An 18,336-nucleotide genomic window follows, 5' to 3' on the forward strand; every position below is an offset into this window, starting at 1 on the left:
CCTGCCAGAAATGCAGTAAGTGTTTGACCTAGGGAAAAGGCTTAGCTGTTCTCCCTTTTTAGATCTATTTTGATTAAAGCTTCAGTTTTTGATGGAGGAGTTAACATGAATTGAGGGCAGTATTGGTGGCTGTGCCCTCCTTTCCCTAAATCATTGAAAGGGACATGAAAAGATCCAGCCTCTGCTCCAGAGAAAAATGGGCTTTTCTCAAAAAAAAAACATCCCCAACCCAACAAAAAGACTGATACAGAATGTCCCTTTCTTTTTCAGGAATTAGGATTGCAGTACTCTCTGCTACAGCCATGGCTAAAATCACACTGTGAGGAGTTTCTTGTTTTGATATATAGAGATGTCTGTGCCAAACCTCATTAATCCTCAAATTTTGTGCTAAAAAAAGCTTAGAAGGAGTCATGCAAATGAGTAGATCCTTTCTCCTCTGGCCAGCTCTGACCCTGCTCACACACATGGCTCCACTTGGGCACCTCCTTAAGGCTGATGAAGGCTCTGGCTGGCCTGGAGTGCAGCTCCCAGCACTGCCAGGCACTGCCTGACCCCCAGAAGGCTCTACAACAGTAACACTGCTACTGCTTTTGGGTGCCTTTCTCTCCATGATGCTTCACAGATGGGAAATGATGTTATTTGCTAGAGAGAAGCTTGCTGGGGCTGGAGATGTGCTGTGGTGGAAGGCAGCTGCTCTAGGAAATCTCACTTGCACACACATGCACTGCTGATTGAAGACACAAGTTAATGAAGACTTGAGAAAAAGTGTGAAGTAAGAGAAGGAAAGTTTTTTCTGGGAGCAGATTTTTGCATGAAGAGCTATGTAAAGAATCAGTTCCACATGCTGAGCACAACCAGGAGAGTATTTTATGAACAGGAAATTGGTTGTTCAAAGACATGAGGATTTAGATGCTTGATTCTGTCTAAGAGAGCAGAGAATCACTAATGCCAACTTGGTTTAAATCAAGCCATGGATTCTGCTGCTGCTTCACTAAGTATTGTGGATTAGTTAAAAGCATGTATGAATTAAGGGAATGGAAACAGTGCTCCAGCAAACAGCAGGCAAATTTGTGAATGCAGTCTTCTAATAATTCCCTGTCAGCAGAACTAATGGACATCAGAAATTTCATTTCATTAAAAGCATTTTGTGGAACCTACTTGTGATGTTGAAAGTCTGCTTTTTCAGTTTATAGGCTTTTATCAAATAATTCTTTTTAACTCCAGGGCAACATTCTAATAATGTTGCTTTTTCATGAGGCCACAAGGATTTCATCCTGTGGGCTGTGGCCAGCAAAGCAGGGGCAAGCAGGCTGAAGTGTGTGCTTGGGTCTGAAGCCTGGGTGAATGTTAGCACAGCTAACTCATAACAGCATTGCTGAACACCTGGGGGTGAGAGAACTCCTTACCTCAGATCCCTGTTGGATCAGTAAAAGGACTTTCAGCAGGCAGACCTCCTGCCCTCTCTGATGGCACAAGAGGGACAGGAGATCTGTTGAGGGTCTCTGGCACTGTGAGAACTCCCAGCTTCCAGAAAAGCATCTTGAATGAATTTAGAGCACCTTTGGGGAAGATTGGTTTGGTTCACTTGCAGCTGAAGTGCTCCAGGCAGAAACTTTGTTTTGCTCTGTTTAATCAGCCAAGAGCTTAGCTCCATGTGTATGAATATCTGCCTCCCCCACTGAACTTCCCTCTTGGGCTGGGGTAGCTTGGGAAGGAATAGGTAAAATGACATTCCTTCTTGTTCTAGTCTCTCTGACATCAGGTGTTCAGTAAGAATGTTTTTTCAGACTGAGGTTTCTGGGAAACAACAGTGAAGATCTACAAAACCAGGTGCACAAAATGTGATCTGGAAGGAGTGAGAGGTGTAGGTTTGCTTTACTGAGAAAAGGGAAGAGGACAAGACAGAAACCATCCAGTATACAGAAGCACTGCTATAAAGAAGATGGTGATGAGCTGCTCTACAAGCCATCCAAAAGCAGCAATCTAATTTGCAACCAGGAAAATTTGGGGTAGGCATTATTGTGAGCTCAGCTGTAAAGACTGAAATTTCCATGATTAGATCTTTTCAGACAAATGTGTTGGGAATATGTTGGTTCTGTCTGGACCAAGCAGATGATGGGATGGCTGAAATGTGCTGGTAGTGACAAACACCAAAATCTTCCCCAGAGAGGAAGCTTGCAGATGTTCTGAATTCAGCTGCAGTTATTCAGCTCCATGGCCACACACCATTCAGCCCAAAGCAGCAATGAGGGATCACTTTTGTCTATTCACAGTGAAATATCAGAGTGCTCAGAGATAAGAAGCCCTGGTTAATAATTTGTTGGCCTGCCCAGAACTGTGACACTCCTGGTGCTCCTGGTTCACAACTGTGTTTCCTGACAAAGAGATTGGCTTTTCTGTCTGCTGGCTTGATTCGTCTGGATGTCTCCGGTGAGTTTAAATAATTCATGACGATAAAAGTTTATTTTTGTGCCATCTCAGAATGGTAATGAGGGTTTGTGGAAACTGGTGAGATGCAGAGAGAAGCAGCAGGGTGCAGCTACAGCCTTTGCATGGGTGATGTACTCCCATCATTAGCAGGTCAGATGCCAGGCAGGCAGCAGGAGCAGGGGCCTCTTGCACACTGCCCATCCCAGACTCCTGCTCTCAACTCCCGGGTCACCAAGGCCTCCTTCTCCCCAGCCAAGCTCAGGGCATGGCTCACTGTGCCTCTCCTCTGCCTGCACTATGGGTTAAGAGGTGTGAGAAGATCAGAATATGAAACACCTTTTTTTCTACCTGAATTTAACTGGAAATTAACTGGACTTTTCATGTCCAGATGCTTGATGTCAGCAAACCTGAGAGCAAAACTGGGGACTCTTCAACCAATGTGATGAAAATTAATTGCTTGAGCTGAAGCAGTGAGACCTGCTGTCTGCTTACTGGAGGGCTGATCATGGAATCACAGAATGGTCTGGGTTGGGAGGGATCTTCAAAGGTCATCTAATCTAACCCCCCTTTAGTGAGCAGGGACACTTTCAACCAGGTCAGGTTGCTGAGACATCCAGCCTGGAATGAATGTTTCCGGGATCATGATGATTCTACAGTCCAACAGTGCCTGGAAGTGGAGAAAATGGCCAGAAACTGCAGGGGGATTCTTCTTGTGCCCATAAGGGAGCATGGTTGGGTATGAAAGAACAAAGCCGTACTCCAGCTGAGGACAGCCTAACAAACCCTGTGTTGGTCTCCTGGAGACCAGTGACCCATTTATAATGGTTACACTCACTGCACCTTTCTGAGAGACCTGCAAGAAGGTTCATGATCCTGTGTGGCACAGGGAACCAATGCACATGGGTTTGGGGAGTGCACAGCAGCCCCACACCTGCAGGTGCTGGCTTGGCATCAAACACTGGTAAGGAGCAGATCAGACACCTGAATCAGTGGTGGTGACCCTTTGCCAGCAAAGAACTTGGGTCAAGTCATCCTCCTGCTTTAAGTGGACCATGGTGGGGGTGACCCTTTGGCACATACTGAAATAAAACCTGTAGTGAAGTCAATGGGAGCTCTAGCTCTGCAGCTTTGGCCTCATTCCTGTGATTCACCACAGCATCATCCTGGCTGGGGAGAGCTCTGTGGTCCCTTTGCTAAGCACTCCTCTATAGCCACATTTCTCATTACCTGTGTACTCAGGAAAGCAGATACTCAGTGGAGATTTCTTAATTTTCTCCTCAAATATGTCCTTCTTGTTTAGAAACAGGATGATAGATGTATCTGTGAACCATTTGTTGTTGCAGATGCTGTCAAAAAGCTTCAGAGATTCGTGCATGCGGTTCTGCAATAGAAAGGAAAGATCACATCAGGCCAAAGCCAGCAACCCAGGGATGTTCAACATGTAGGGAAATCTAAAACAACTAAATTAAGGAGAAAGCAACAAAAAAGAAAACCTACAATATACATAATAAACTTATGTATACATACAGCTGAACATATACATACACAGATGCAATCCCTATTACATTTGACATACAATTAGTAACTTAAGGGCATTTAACAATACAGAGCTGTTTTGATTTTGCATAACATTAATTTACAGGATCCCAGCTCATAGAAATCATCATGCACCATGCATGGATGGAGAATTATTTTTGCCCTTTGATCAGATTTATGTGTTGGTGTAGCTCATGCAGATTTTCTAAAACGTTTTCAATAATTTTTCTAAAATGTTTTTTTCCACTTTCTTGAATGTGTGCAGCACACAACTGGTTGGATACATTAACCAAGGACTGGTAGATCCTTGAATTAATCTAGAGTTGGAAGCAGACATCAAGGTGACATAAGTTTGGAAATGACCTTGCCGTGACCTTTGCCTGGTTTTGTTATTTGGTTTAGTGTTGTTCGTTGTTGAGCTTTTAGTTTTTAAACTTTTTTGTTTTAGTTTTCCTGGCAGATGGCTCAACAGAAAGTCTCGCAGAGAGGAAAAAAGTGAAACAGGAAGAGAAAATAGTATAAAAAGGAAAAACATAACAAAGAACATCTAAGAACAACCAGACTAGAAGTCAGGCTACCACTGATGTTAGCTCATGCCTCTAGAAGAAGATTAGCAGAAGAGCCATACATCCAAATGCACGCACAGCGAGAAGTCAGATTTTGGTTATAGGTCATGCAAAAAAGGACACAGGAAAAGAGAGAGATAAGAAGAATGAAAAAACCAGACCAGCTAGAGAGTTGCAAAGTCCGCCACATGGGTTTATGGTGGTGGAAAGAGCTCACGGCAAAGTCAACCAAGTGTCATGTTCCCCGCTGCTTTCAACTCTCAATTCGGTTTTTCTTTTTTTTTTTTTTTCTCGGTTCAAGAGAAGCTTCATACCTGCCAAATTTGGTTGGTCTCTCAAATGCTCATTTTTTGGCCTTTGTTTGGCTAGATAAGTCAGACGGCCGAGGAAAAGCAGTGGAGGTGCCGAGGCTGGCGACGTTTGGCGGTCGCGTGGCCGTCTCAGCCGGGAGCCGCGGAGAGCAGGCGCGGTGAGGACGAAGCACACCCAAGAGTCAGGGGGTTATCAAAGGCAAAGCATGGCACAGACCAGACCGGCTCCTCGGCTTTTCCCAGTGGGATCTCCTCAGGACAGCACTCCCCAAACCCGCCAGAGTGCGTAAGAAATGGTTACAGCCACCACCACAGAGACACTGGAGAGAACAGGCTGCACGGGCTTGTTACTGGAGGGGTTTTGGGGTGGTGCAGCATGTCCTGTTGCCCCCAGCCCTGGATTTGGGACTGTGGAGTGGTACATGAGTCCACTGGGGGCCTTACCCCTCTCCCACTCCATTTAACACCTGTGCTGGCATAAAGTTGAGCCCAGCACTTCACTGATTAACACATTGCTTTTCATTGATATGCTTTAGCATCTACTGAACGTTTTATACAGATAGAAGAGGCTCTGTGGATGAAAGAAACACCTGATCCAGCCCAGAGTGGAACAGGACACGTGTGATTTGCTGTGTCCTGTCTGCAATGACCGTGCCTTTCCCCACTGTTTGTATTTGTATCGACACACAGGGACGACGCGATCACGTACAAACGTAAAATCCATTTGCTCATTGGGTCTCAGTTGCAACACGTCGCTTATCTGGATCATCCTGTGTCTGTGGGACACAGTGTCTGTGTTTTTTGCTAACCCATTTGGTACTGGCTGGTGTGGGAACCCCTTGGAGCAATGCTCCTCTTTGCTACTTGTGGTGTCAAAATTGTAACCACATAGAAACCCGGTGTACAAAGGTTTTGTGCAGGACCAAAGGTTTTGTGCAGGCTTGGATACCCAAAGCCTTTGGGAGGAGACAATGAAGTGGAGGGTGGTCAGGGGAACAGAAAGCAAACACAATTAACCATTTTTTTAAAGCAGGGTCCCTTACAGAACATTTTAAATGACATTTTTATCATCCTTGCTGATTTAAACTAAAAGCGTGGAGAAACACGTGAATGCTGCTTGTGGGCTAAACCCACAGCTCATCTGCAGCAGCCATCAGCCACCTGGGCAGCCTCGTGCCACAGCTGCCACACTGCACAGCCCTGGTGGAGAGCAGAGGGATAAAACTGCTCTTCATGGCATGGGGAACACCATTGGGCTTGTCTAAGAACCAGAAGCTGAGGACCTCTGAGCTGGGCTTCATGGTTAGGTGAAGCCAACTTTTCTACAGTTGTAAGACTATGTAAGGATCCTACAGAAGTCCTCCTACTTCTCTTACCCAGTTTGATCAATTTGCATTAATGCATGTTAGCAGATGAGACTGTTTTCCCAAGAAATAGCGACTCTCAGTGTTCAGCGGTGACCAGAATATAGAATCACAGAATCATATACACACAGCACAAACCAATACATCCCACTACAACATGAGGGTTACACTAAATGACCTCTATCCTTTCAGATTCCAGAAACAAGGTTCAAAGCTTCCAAAGGCTGTCTGACCTGGCTTTCTGATCTCTTCTACATGTTGATTTTTCCTCTGGCTTCGCCAGCCAGACAAGTAAACATAATGAACTACTCTGCCCACTCATCCTTATTTATGTGGGAAATTTTTTGGTCTTAAAATCCAGCTTTTCCTTCCCCATCATTAAAGAGATTACATCATTCCAAAGCCAGAAGATGACATTCAAAAGCCACAAATTGCTTTCTGTGTGTGGCAAAGGTGCAGAGCAATATTCTGGTGAGCAGGCACGGATGCTTCTGTTGTCATACCTGGATGCCATATGGGAAATGCATCCCAGGAGGGCTTTTGGAAGCCCACACATGGGCACAAGCTGCCCTGGTGCTGGCTACCATCAGGAATTCTCACTATCTCCCCTTCCTTTCCTTTCCCAACTGTTACTAGTTCAATGGATGTTTGTAGCAGCCCTCCAACAGCTCAGGCAGACCCAGGTGCAGAGGCAGGGATGAGGAAGCAGTGTCTGGGTACCATGTGTAAAAGGACAGACTGCTGCTAAAGGAGGAGTGAGAAGTTAAATCCCCCAAATAATCTCCCTCCTCCCAGTAAATCCACAGTGGATTTAGCCAATTTAGTCCCTTAGAACTTGCCTGGGACCCTCTGTGATGGGGCAGATGTGCCTATTCTGCTAGGAGGCACTAAAGGTTACACTCCTCATACTTTTAGATGAACTAACACAAATTATATCACCTGCTTTTGGACCCATCATGCTGCTTTTTCTCATTTTATGTTGGGTCTATCATTAAGGGAAGAGCTCTTCAGCTATTAATTTCTTAATGTCACTTCCTATTTCAAAATTGGTATTTTAATTCCTTACATCGGCAAATATTTCATATCCCAACAAGAAAACACAACAACCAACAACCACATTACAGAGGAGTAACCATTCATCCATACATATTCAAAGTCCAGTTAACTTTTGCTACACAGGACAAGAGAGAGAATTGCTCATAGCTGAGTTCAGATATCATTGCACAGCTGTGCTCCTGTCATTGATGTGAAGAGCAAACAGCTTTTCACTCAGCATGAGGGGGAAAGGATGCTGCAGTCAAGACTCTGTCCAGGCAGAAACACACTCATAAAAACCACATTTTTTTTTTACCAGAGCATGGGAGAAGACCTGATGTTTTCTGCAAGACCCAGTTGATTCAGTATTTTCTGTTTTCCTTGGTGATTTAAGTGCTACCTGTCATGCCAACTGTAAGGACACTGATGGTTATCCTAAGCACAGCAGCTCCATATTCCCCCTCCTGCTTATATTTCCTAAGATGTCCAAGCCACTTGGGCTTTGTCTCTCCTAAGGCAATTTCTGAGCACTGCAATTGCATTTTCCTTGCCCAATGACAGCAGAGAGAGCATGCTAACCAGGTCATGCTGTACAATACAAACCAACAGACCAACACTAATGCACACCAAGGGTTGCCAGCACAGAGCCTCCCACCCATCCCATCCTCAGCAACAACACCTGCATGTCTTGGCTAGATATGGTTGACCTAAATATCTCAGCTTTGGAGGCAGCAATGTGCAGCATCAACATCTCCCTCTCTTGCCGTGACTCCTTTGAATTTGCAAGGTGAAAAACAGAGGATAGTCTCAGTTCCCATGGCAGGTCCCATTCCATTGCTATTTTATAAAAAATTCCATAAGGAATTCTCTTTAGAAATAACACTGGAAATCTACCTTTGTGAATCATCTTCTCTAGTTTCACTGAGTGATATGGCTGCCCCTCTTTCTTCCCAGATTACAGAGCTGAGCCTTTTCCTTCTGTAACCTCAACTTACAAAACAAAAAGATAAGTCACAAATGAGACAAAACAGCCTTGTTATGCAAAGACATAATCCAGGGAGGTGTTCTGCCAGTTAAAGCAGGATGTTCCCACTGTGTACAAATGTGGCAGAGAGCCTGGCAGCTCCTTGTGAAGGACTTGGTAAAGGCACAGGCAGGTGTAATACCTTGAGGGCAGTGCCTTGTGAGTTGATGGGCTGGGCAGAAGGTACCATTTTGCCACATGAGCTCTGGCTTGGGCTGTGGCTGGCAGCAATGGGACTGATGAAGGCATTGCCTGAATCTCTCTCATGCCTTGTTCCTCTCCCCTGGGAGCTGGGCACACAGGGACACAGTTTAGATCTGCCAACAGCAGCAAAAGGTGTTGGAAGCAACAGGAAAAGTTGGAGTCATCAGTACTGGGAGTTTCTGTGAAAAGTGTGATCTTTATGGGTGTATGGGCCTAAAAATCACAGATGCAGAAAGTTTTCTTTCTTTTCTTTATGTCTTTCTGATCTGGACATAGTGAAGTACTTGCTTGCCTCGACTCCTGCTGTGTGGCTCTTTGTGACAGGGAAATTAGAGTGAAAATGCATCCCTTATAAAAGACTGCCTGCCTTTAAGGAGCAGGGACAGCTTCAAACACAACAGTCTTGTTTTAGCTGCAGCAGGAGGATGAGTGCTCAGTCTTTTAAAACAAAGAGCACAATAACCCACAAAACAACTTTACAAGCAGAGAGCTGTGTTTGAATTTTAAGGGCAGGGACAGGTCAGAGAGTGTTTCACCCTGCCTTCAACCAGCTCTTTGGAAAGGATTCACAATAAACCCATTTGTGAGCTTTTTTCAGTGAGACAAGCTGACCCTACACTTGACCCACCTGGAGCTTACCAAGGTGAGCCTGTCCCTGGTCCACGTGATGCTGACTGCATTTGAACTGCAGTTTCCTCCACCTAAAGTGTGGTTTGATTTAGAGAAGTGCAAAAAGCACCTGTGAAATCCTGTGCTCGTTAACAACAGGGTGCTGAGTGCAGAAGGAAAAGCCATTCTCTACATGCACCCAATTTTGGAAGGGTTTTTTTTGGACCCTGATATGCAGTTAGGCTCTTTCCCTCCCATGGCTCCATGCCAGCAATGAGTCCTTTCATACTCATGGAGACATCTGTACAGCCCCCAAACCTTCAGTGGCTCAACACAGCTGCAAGTGCCTGGACTGTAGCAAGTATCTCTAAAAAATGAAGCTGGAGGAGCAGCATCCAGCTCACTTTCTCAGCTGCCTCCTCTTTGTGTTTTCCTAGTGAGAAGCAATAAAAGCTGATTGACGTCATTAAAGCCAGCAGATGTGACGGATGCAGACAGCAAATCAGCTGACTGAGGAGATGCTGTTCTACTGCTGGGTTTTTGGAGAGGCACCACATTACCAAGGAGGGGGCCAAATGCTTGGGGGTTCTCCTGGGATGGGTCTGTGGGTGCCATGTTTTCTACCTGCCATTTGTGCTGGGCATATAACAGGGCAGGCAATATCCAGCAGAAGTGTTTTTTCCTGAGTGCACTGGTGCCCTTGCTCAGGGCTGTTTATTTGGGTTAGGCAGGGGCGTCCTGCCGGAGCGGTGGTGCCGATGCCGAATCCTTTCCCCGCTTACGCCGAATGTGTAAATGAGCAGCAGCTGCCTCTGCCCTCCTGTTGCTCAGCATCCCCCGAAATGTGTTGTGAGCAGGGACTGAAATAGCAAGCAAATGTCAATGCTGTGCCAGAGCTGCACCAGGCTGCTCTCCTGCTGCAAAGGGAAAGCTGGAGATGCATAAATCCCAGTTTCTGCAGCGCGGCACTTCAGGGGGAGGCTGAGCTGGCTCCGGGGTGGTGCTGGCTGAGGGACAATCACTGGCAGGGCTCTCCCCAGGAGAGGTGCTCTAACCTCCAGTTCAGAGGAGCAGAGATAAGGCTGACATTTAAAAAATGGCACAGACATTCAAGCCATTCCATTTTGTGCTCCATGGCTTTGAATCACAGGCTCTGACTTGTGTAGACGGGCACCCAAAGGTGACCTGTATTAAAAGCTGCCTTTGGCTTCACAATTTGGGTGTCACAATCCAAGTCATACCTACAGAGCACCTTGCTCTCTGCTCATATCACAGCTTTGCTCCCTGTCCCATGGACCTGCCCTCTCCCTCTGTGTTCTTCCATGTCTCCTGGCTGATTTTGCTGCCCAGCTGCAGAGCTCTACAGTGTTGAGCTAATGGCTGGATTTTTCAAATCACATCAGTAGATTTTGGTTCCTTCCCAGTAAATCCTACAGGGCTGAGCATCCTTGAATGTATCAGGGCCGGGATCAGAGGGAGGAGACAACTGGGGATTATAAATAAATGGACATGACAGGATGTAGAGTGTCTCAGTCGCACTGGAGGGAGACACAGTCATGATCACAGAATCACAAGGACCATTCAATCCAACTCCTGGGCCTGCACAGAACAACCCCAAGAGTCACACTATGTGCCTGAGAGCGTTGTCAAAATGCTTCTTGAACTCTGTCAGGCTTAGTGCTGTGACCCCTTCCCTGGTGAGCCTGTTCCAGTGCCACGCTCTGGCTGAAGAACTTCTTCCTAATTTCCAGCCTGAACTTCTCCTTGACACAGCTTCATGCTGTTACCAGTCCTGTGACTGGTAATGTTAATATCAACCAGAATTCTGGCACCAATATGATTCAAACAACGAAGTGATTTCATCAAAGTTTGCTAGAACTCATAAACCTGGCTCAGAGGCTAGAAACCACAGTCCCCCTAGACTTTTTGGGACAGGACAAGTGTCACTTAACAGCAACCTTTCCCTAGATTCCATCCTTATCCACAGCTTCCTGCAAGCCTGACATCTTTACCAGCAGGAGAATAAAAAGCCTCAGAGAGACAGTGCTGACAGGGGCGAGCATTCCATGCTGCTGCTGCATGTTGGGCACCAATGAAATCATTACTGAGTCTGGGTACAGCTTCCAATTCCTTTTCATTAGACAAATGTAACTGGGTGCCCACAACAGTTGTCATTAGTCCCAAAAACATGCATCCCCATCATACTGAATGAATTATCAGAATACAGTAATGAGTCTTACTGCATCATTTTTTGTGTATTCAATTCACTTGTATTAATTGTGCTCTAATACCAGGGAGAACACAGGTCCTCACCAGCTTTATTTCCAGATGGTATTTTGAGCCTAATGTCACAGTGGGAAGTCATAAAATCTCTCCTAGAGCAAATTACCTGAGGACTCAAACAGCTCCATCCTCACTAAGGAAAGTAAATTTCTGTAGCCTGAAGAAATAGGTTATATTCCTGGGCTGAGCCCCGAGGGTTCACTGCTGTCCTGCACCACGGCCTGACTGCTTCCCTGCTTTAAAGCCCACCCAGCCGTGTCCTCTTGCTGGTTATCGGGTCCTGTAATGCATTTTGAAAACACAGGTTGGCTAGAAAGGAGAAGCAAAGAAACCACTATGCCTTTACCAGTGTCAGGAAACATTACCTGGCCACGCAGACTTCACATCAAAGATTGTGAAGGAGGAGAGATCTCCCCAAGATTTCAGAGTCAAGGGGGAGCGACGGACAAAAGCAGATTACCGCAGCACCCCAGGGAGCGTTTGGTGACCTCTGAGGAGTTGCTGGTTTGCAGTATCCCATACAGAGCTGTTGGGGCCTCCAGGGCCCAGTTAGACTCACCGTGGTCTCATCTTCATGGAGCACCTGGTCGTAGCCACTCAGCGCCACACAGAAGATGATGGCTGTGACGTCCTCGAAGCAGTGGATCCACTTCTTGCGCTCTGACCGCTGGCCCCCGACATCGAAGAGCCTGCAGCACAGGGAGCACCATCACCACTCCTCCCTGCCCACCAGGCAGCTTCAGCACTCTGGGCATTCTCTGACCACACCCCTGGGGGCTCCAAACACAAAGCAGTGGGTCTGTCATGCTAGCTTGGTCTCCTCCAGAGCCAGAGGAGGACTGGAGGAGCAGTTACAGGCAGAGATGTGGGGATCTGTGGGAGAGCCTGAGCAGCATGCTGGGTCCCAAAGGGTCTGTGGAGGTGGACACCACACACTCTCAACTTTTATATGCTCTAAGTACTGTTTGTGTGTGGCTTTCTGTCTTTGTGCCCTCTTCTCTCTACTGGGTGGCATCATGAGGGTCAACCTACTGTGTTAAGTATATGACTGACCCACTTAAGAGAAAAGATCTGGCCAAATATTTTTACTTTTTTGAGGCTTAATCAGATTTGGGGGTCAATCTTGTATTATACATTCCAACAAAGAGTTGTTGTTTAGGTTAGAAGAAGCTGCCATGAGCTTCTATCTTACAGGCAGTGATTTTCAATACAGGATTGCCAAACTTTTCATACTGTTGACCCTCTAAAATGCTGTGTCTCTGTCCATGCATTAACCAGCAATTTAACAACTTCTTGTTTAGGAACTATAGGGAAACCCTGTGATAAATTATTGTTCTGAAAATCCACTGTACAGTTTTAGACTAACCTGAAGTGGAGGTTTTTGAATGTGAAATGGGTTTCTACGATGCCAGTTGTTTTGACCCTGGTTCGGAGGATATCCTGCTCCGTGGGCTGGTAGTCTGCAGCTCCAATTCGATCTAAGCTGTCTAGGTAGCTAAGAGAAGGGAAAAGAAAAAGAAAACAGCTAAGAATAAGACACACATTAATCTTTGTCAATCTCAGATGAATCCTTCAGCTTCCTATTAATCTTTTTCAATCTAATTTTTCATGGCTGAATGTATTGTAGCTAAAGGAAAAAAGTCCTATTCTGGGGAAAAACAAACCTCAGTAAGCTAAGCATAAAATCTGATAGGGAACTGAAAGCAGGAAATTAAGCATGGTGTGTTGTGACTCCCTTCTGCAATTTGTGAAAATACACAGTTTTAATATTAACTTGCTATTTTTATTCCCTGAAGAACAAAGGTCCCAATCAGTCCATTGTGCTGGATCCTGTACACACACCTTTTTCTGGAAGGGTTTATTCAGATAAGAGGTTGGACTATACAGGTCTTGCTCCCAGAACACACAGGTTGAGTCCCCTCTGGACATGCCTCCCTCTGTGCTGGAAAGGGAGGGAGGGACATGCCATGCCTTGCTTTCAGTCAGCTCAAATGAAGGGAGATGAATCTGCACAGGTGAGTCACTGCTTCAGTTTGAAATCCAGCAAAGGGCTGGGGCTGCAGGAGATGCAGCTCTTGGAAAGAATCCAGGACTCCACTTAAATAGTGATTATCTAGGAGTACAAACTGGGGCTTTGGGGGAACAGAGAGGAGATTTAGCTTTCTAAAATGCTTGGACAGTTTAAAACATGTAACTTTATTCTGCTTTAGGCTTAAAATCTATGAACACAGGCAATGCCTCCCTAGGCTGAAACTTGGGGTAGGAAGTCTTGTCTTTTGGCATGAAACGTTTGTGCAGGGGAACCCAACATCTTTGCACATAAGACTACAATCCAGTTTTCCATCCACATTCAAGACAATTTTAAAAAACAATTTATAAAGAAAAGAGGAATTTGGATTACCATTTAATATGAATTACAAACACAGACCTGCATCACATAGCACAGTCTTTCTCACCACCATTAAGCCTGCACACAGACACTCCAGTTTCTCCTAAAAAGGGTTTGATGTGCATTACAGGGCATAAATGCCCACCTCTAGCCCCAGGAGCATCAATCTAATGCTCTGAGATGCTTTCAATGTATTGTGGGTATAATAGAGCATGTCTGTGCATGAACAATGATCTTTTCCTTTGATCCCTGTGCCTGGATGTCACCCAGAGAGGCAGTGGGGCAGGAGGTGGCTGCTGGTGGCAGGACAGGAGGGTACCTATTCAGGTGCCAGAAGATGGCAGTTTTGCCCAATGCAACAGGCAGAGAATAAAAGGTAGTAAGAGGAGCTGCTCAGTTGCAGAGAAGGAAAAGACTTTGTTGTCTCAGGTAAGAGTTTTCTGGTGAGTGTGATTTGGTATGAGCTGGAACCATTCACTCAAGACAGCCAAGATATCTGTGCTGTATCCAACCCAGGAACGATTTTCCATTTGTGTCCTGGAGGGAGTGCACTGAGCCAGGGCTCTGGAGCAGGACACCTGGTGAGCTGGAGCTGTGCACTCTGCTACCCAGCAAAACTCCCTGCCACTGTCTCTCATGCCTACCCCACAAGCCTGGAACAACACACAGCCAAACTCCACACTAAGGTCAAATACAAACCTCATCCTGCTTGTATCACGTATTTTCCCCACCCATCATATTTACAATTTATTTTTGCTAAACAATTCCAAGAATCACGTCACCCAGAGAAAAGTATATAAGCTAAGGAGGTTTATTTTTGTAGTGCCCTTTTTCAAGCATTTAAAGGCATAGTGGTTTTGTGACAGATGCTCCTTTAATAACGCTGTGCTGGGCACTGGATGGATGAATGGGGCTTCATCTGAAATCAGATCCTTGGCTGTGATGGCTGAAGCCACGATCACTCATCTATTCACAACTGGTGTCAACTCCTGTTATTTAAGAGACAGCTGCATCTCTTCACAGGGCCCTGCAGACTGAGGTACTTCTGCAGTGCTGGTATTCAGGGACTCAGGCTCTCCTCTGTCCTCAGGAACAGAGTACTTCAAGGTGATATTAAAAAGTTGAGGTGTAAGAGGGGGTATTTTCTTTTCCTCTTGCAGCTAGCCCCTGCTCCCCAGTGCTTAAGTGATGTTTGGCAGAAGACTCAGTACCCCCATACTGAACCTTTTCTGGCTGCAGGTGAGCTGAGCTCTGCAAGTTTAGAGCCTTGATGTCCCTCCCACATCAAAGCCTCCAGCCTGGCTGCTGGGCACCCCAGCTCCAATACCTGCTTGCCAATACATCCTTTGCCTTTTCTGTTAACTCCTTTCTTCTCTCTTCCCTCATCTCTAGTCTTTTCCAGAACTCTGTGTGTTTCTCAATGACTTAAATTCTTTCAGCTGCCTGGGTCTGCTTTTCATCTGTTCCTGGGAGTCTCGATGGAGGTCATCCATCAATTTATATGAAATTATAAAACATTTTCAGTGCTGGTTTTGAGGCTGCATTCCAAAACTGTTTAAATCTTTGGCTGCTCTCCCCTAGAAAGAGACTGGGGCTGTGGCAGATATGTTTCCCTGCACTTGGCTGCGCTGAGCTGGACCCTGTTGGTGTGTGCAGCCTGTGAAGCTCAGCTGGAGGAGTGTGCCATGGCACGTCTGCCACACCAACACCCAGCTGTGGGAAAAGGAGATCAGCCAGGCTGCTGTTTGGAAACTGAGGTGATTTTAGCTGCTGCTTGATCTCCTGGGTTTCTGCTGGAAGCACCTCTGAGGTTTCACTGGGGTGCTGATGCTCCCTGCCCATGCTGCTTGGAAGGACCTGCTGGTGTGAGCCTGTGCTGGGGGAGGACAGTGTATTTTGGGGGTGCTGCCTCTTTGGGAACAGGGAAACCCAAGTGGGGACAAACTGCGACACTTGGTGCTGGATGGCAGCACTGCTGGTATGCCCTTTGAGCTGAAAATCTCAAGGCCAAACTGTTGTGAGAGATAATTAGTTGTAACAGCCAACAGGCTCTATGACACATAATCCCCTCAGAAGCTGGCATCTGTTTAACCAGCAGAAATAAGAGCACTTCGGAGGCTGTGGAGTGAGAGCCTGGCTCCCCCTTCCACGTCATCGGTGCTGGCATCAGAGCTCTTCCATTTCCCAGCTCCAGGGTTTGCACACTGGAGTGGAAGCATATCTGAAATGACACATCAGCTCTTACTTGCAGCCTGCCTTGCCCCGGGTTTTCAGGGGTTAAAAAATGCTGAAGGAAGGTTAGAAGGTTTGTGAGTACATGAGTAACCCTCTAGCATTTCTGCTCCTGAGCAGAGTAGCTCCATTACTGCTTATATCTTTTATATTAAATGCTTTGTTTTGAAACAGATTGCAGGTTTCTGAGTCACTCAGTTTACCATGCTCAGGGAGGTGAAGCCCAACTATTTTATGTTGTTAAAAGCAAAATGCAGAGGAAATGGCAATTCACAAATAAAGGGAGAGGATCATTGAACAGAGGCTAAGAAAGGCAGGAACTCAATACAGGCTAGTTGATAGTGAATAGCTCTACAGACTAATATTGCCCCTTTGTTTGCTGTTTCCAAAAGCATCTGGTAGCAGCACTGTTGAAGCCAGAGACATGGCATGGAGGAAAGGAACTTTAGTCCATGTGTCCCATGGGAACAGCTTGGTGGCAGCAGCCTACGTGCAGTGCGTGCACAGGGACCCTCCTCAGGCTCTCAGCTACCACAGGAACCTTCTCCCAGGACTGTGCTGCCAATGCCAAAAGCTGCACTGGCTGCTTTCTTGGACGAGGGAGTGCAGCTGAGGTTGCAGGCTGTGGTCAAGGCTGGATACCTGCAGCAGTGCTTACACAGACAGACATTCATGTCTATTGAGGTTAATGCCAGTGAGATGGTTTAACGTCTCTTGGGTTTTTCTTGCCTTGTGGGTGACACCTTGGCAGTTTTTGCATCACTGAGCTCTCCCTGTGCACACCCGAGGTGCTCACACCATGCTGATGCCACGCTCACATCCTCAGTGCTCAACAAACTGCAGTGCAGCAGCAGCCACAGCAGGATCTTGGTCTGGGGCAGGTCTGCAGGGAGTGGGAGCTGGAGCTTCAGGACAGCAAGCCTGGAGACAGCAGCATCTTCCCAGTGGCTCCTCCATCCCGTGAGTTCTGGCCACGTCTCCTCCGTGACGGAAAGGCCACGTGTGCGTGGGATCCCCCAGCCTCGGCTTGTTGGCTTGTGCTGTATTTGATGAGGAAGCAGATCCCCATTTGTCAGCACATGCAGCTGAGTCACTGCTGGGTTATTTTGGACTCTGTGTACTGAGGTACTCAAGGGGCAGCTCCAACACTGTGTCCTGGCAAATGCTGAGTTTTTAATCAAGGTTGACATGAGTAGAATCCATCTCATCTAAATCTAAATGATTATGTAAAGATGGCTCTACCTGAGCACTCCTTCCTTGCTCATGGATGGAAGGCTGCCTGTATCTGATCTTATCTTCCACCTAATCTTCTTCCTTTCTTTCACTGATGAACATCAAATTCAATGTATATTTAGCATTAAAAGCATTTAATATTTAATGACTGAAGAGTTAGTGTTCAGAGGATAAACATTTGGGTTTAGGGAATGTCAGTAGTGGCTCTACAACAGCAGAGTAAATTCTTGTAGTAACTCCTACCAGAGTGCAAAACCATGTGGGCATTGCTGCCTGAAGGTGTGATGGAGTTTGGTTTGGCTGCCCAGGGCAGCTGGTACTGGGCAAGTACCCAGAGGTCATGGTACCACAGTGTTTTTTCTGCAGATACTGTGTCTAGTCAGATCTGCTGTTACATTTGAGGAAAAGGGGAAAATCAAGCACAGCCCACTCTCGGAATCCAGCACCAATCCAGCACACATAGAGGTGATGTCACAGGGGTCATAAATGATCATCAGTTGTAAAAAGCTTGAAATGTTGCCAAGCAGTGTCATGGTGTCCCTTCAGGAATCAATCCTGTCTAAGGGCAGAGACCCTCCTCTCACCCTGACAAAAGCCAGAGGGTGGTACACACTGCTCCTGAGGCATGTCCATGTGGGTTATGGTGAGCAGGGAAAAGACCTTAGGGAATGAGTAACTCATCTGAGGGCAAGAACATTGTCTGGTGTTTTCTCAGTCCAGCCTAGGGAAGGAATTTGTTCCTGGACTTCGGGTAATGTGTTTAGTGTTTCTGGCTGTGTTCTTCCAACAGCCAGTCCTGCCTCCATGGCAATCACATGAATTACATGGCAAGCTGCTATCTTGCTGCTGCTCCTAATGATAAATCTCATCTCCTGTCCAACCAGATGAGACATCAGCATGAAAACTCCCCAACTTCCTTCCCCTAACTTAATCCAACCAATGAAATGTCACTTCTGGTGCCTGCTTCTTGCAGGCTGATAACAGCTGGAGTGATGGTCACCAGGCTCAGGGATTGCTGGGGTCACTTTCCTGAAAGAACCTTGCTGGATGCCATGGGTTTCCATTGCTCTTCTCTGGGGAGTGAGGAGGATGGTCCCTGCTATAAAAGGAAGGTGCCAAA

General features: G+C 46.4%; 1 protein-coding gene across 2 annotated transcripts in view; it reads right to left on the reverse strand.

Moving 5' to 3' along the window:
• The window catches only part of GNAO1 (G protein subunit alpha o1), a 136,068-nt gene that overhangs the window by 11,163 nt on the left and 106,569 nt on the right, over window positions 1-18,336 (reverse strand). The window contains exons 5-7 of one of the 2 annotated variants that reach the window (XM_056500834.1): window positions 12,729-12,857; window positions 11,922-12,051; window positions 3,658-3,811 (exon numbers count right to left, since the gene is read on the reverse strand). In XM_056500834.1, the coding sequence (XP_056356809.1) occupies window positions 3,658-3,811; window positions 11,922-12,051; window positions 12,729-12,857 (413 nt within the window). The remainder of the gene's footprint in view (window positions 1-3,657; window positions 3,812-11,921; window positions 12,052-12,728; window positions 12,858-18,336) is intronic. The other variant, XM_056500835.1, reaches the window with a different exon arrangement.

This window comes from Oenanthe melanoleuca, chromosome 11, assembly GCF_029582105.1.
Source record: "Oenanthe melanoleuca isolate GR-GAL-2019-014 chromosome 11, OMel1.0, whole genome shotgun sequence".
NCBI lineage: Eukaryota > Metazoa > Chordata > Aves > Passeriformes > Muscicapidae > Oenanthe > Oenanthe melanoleuca.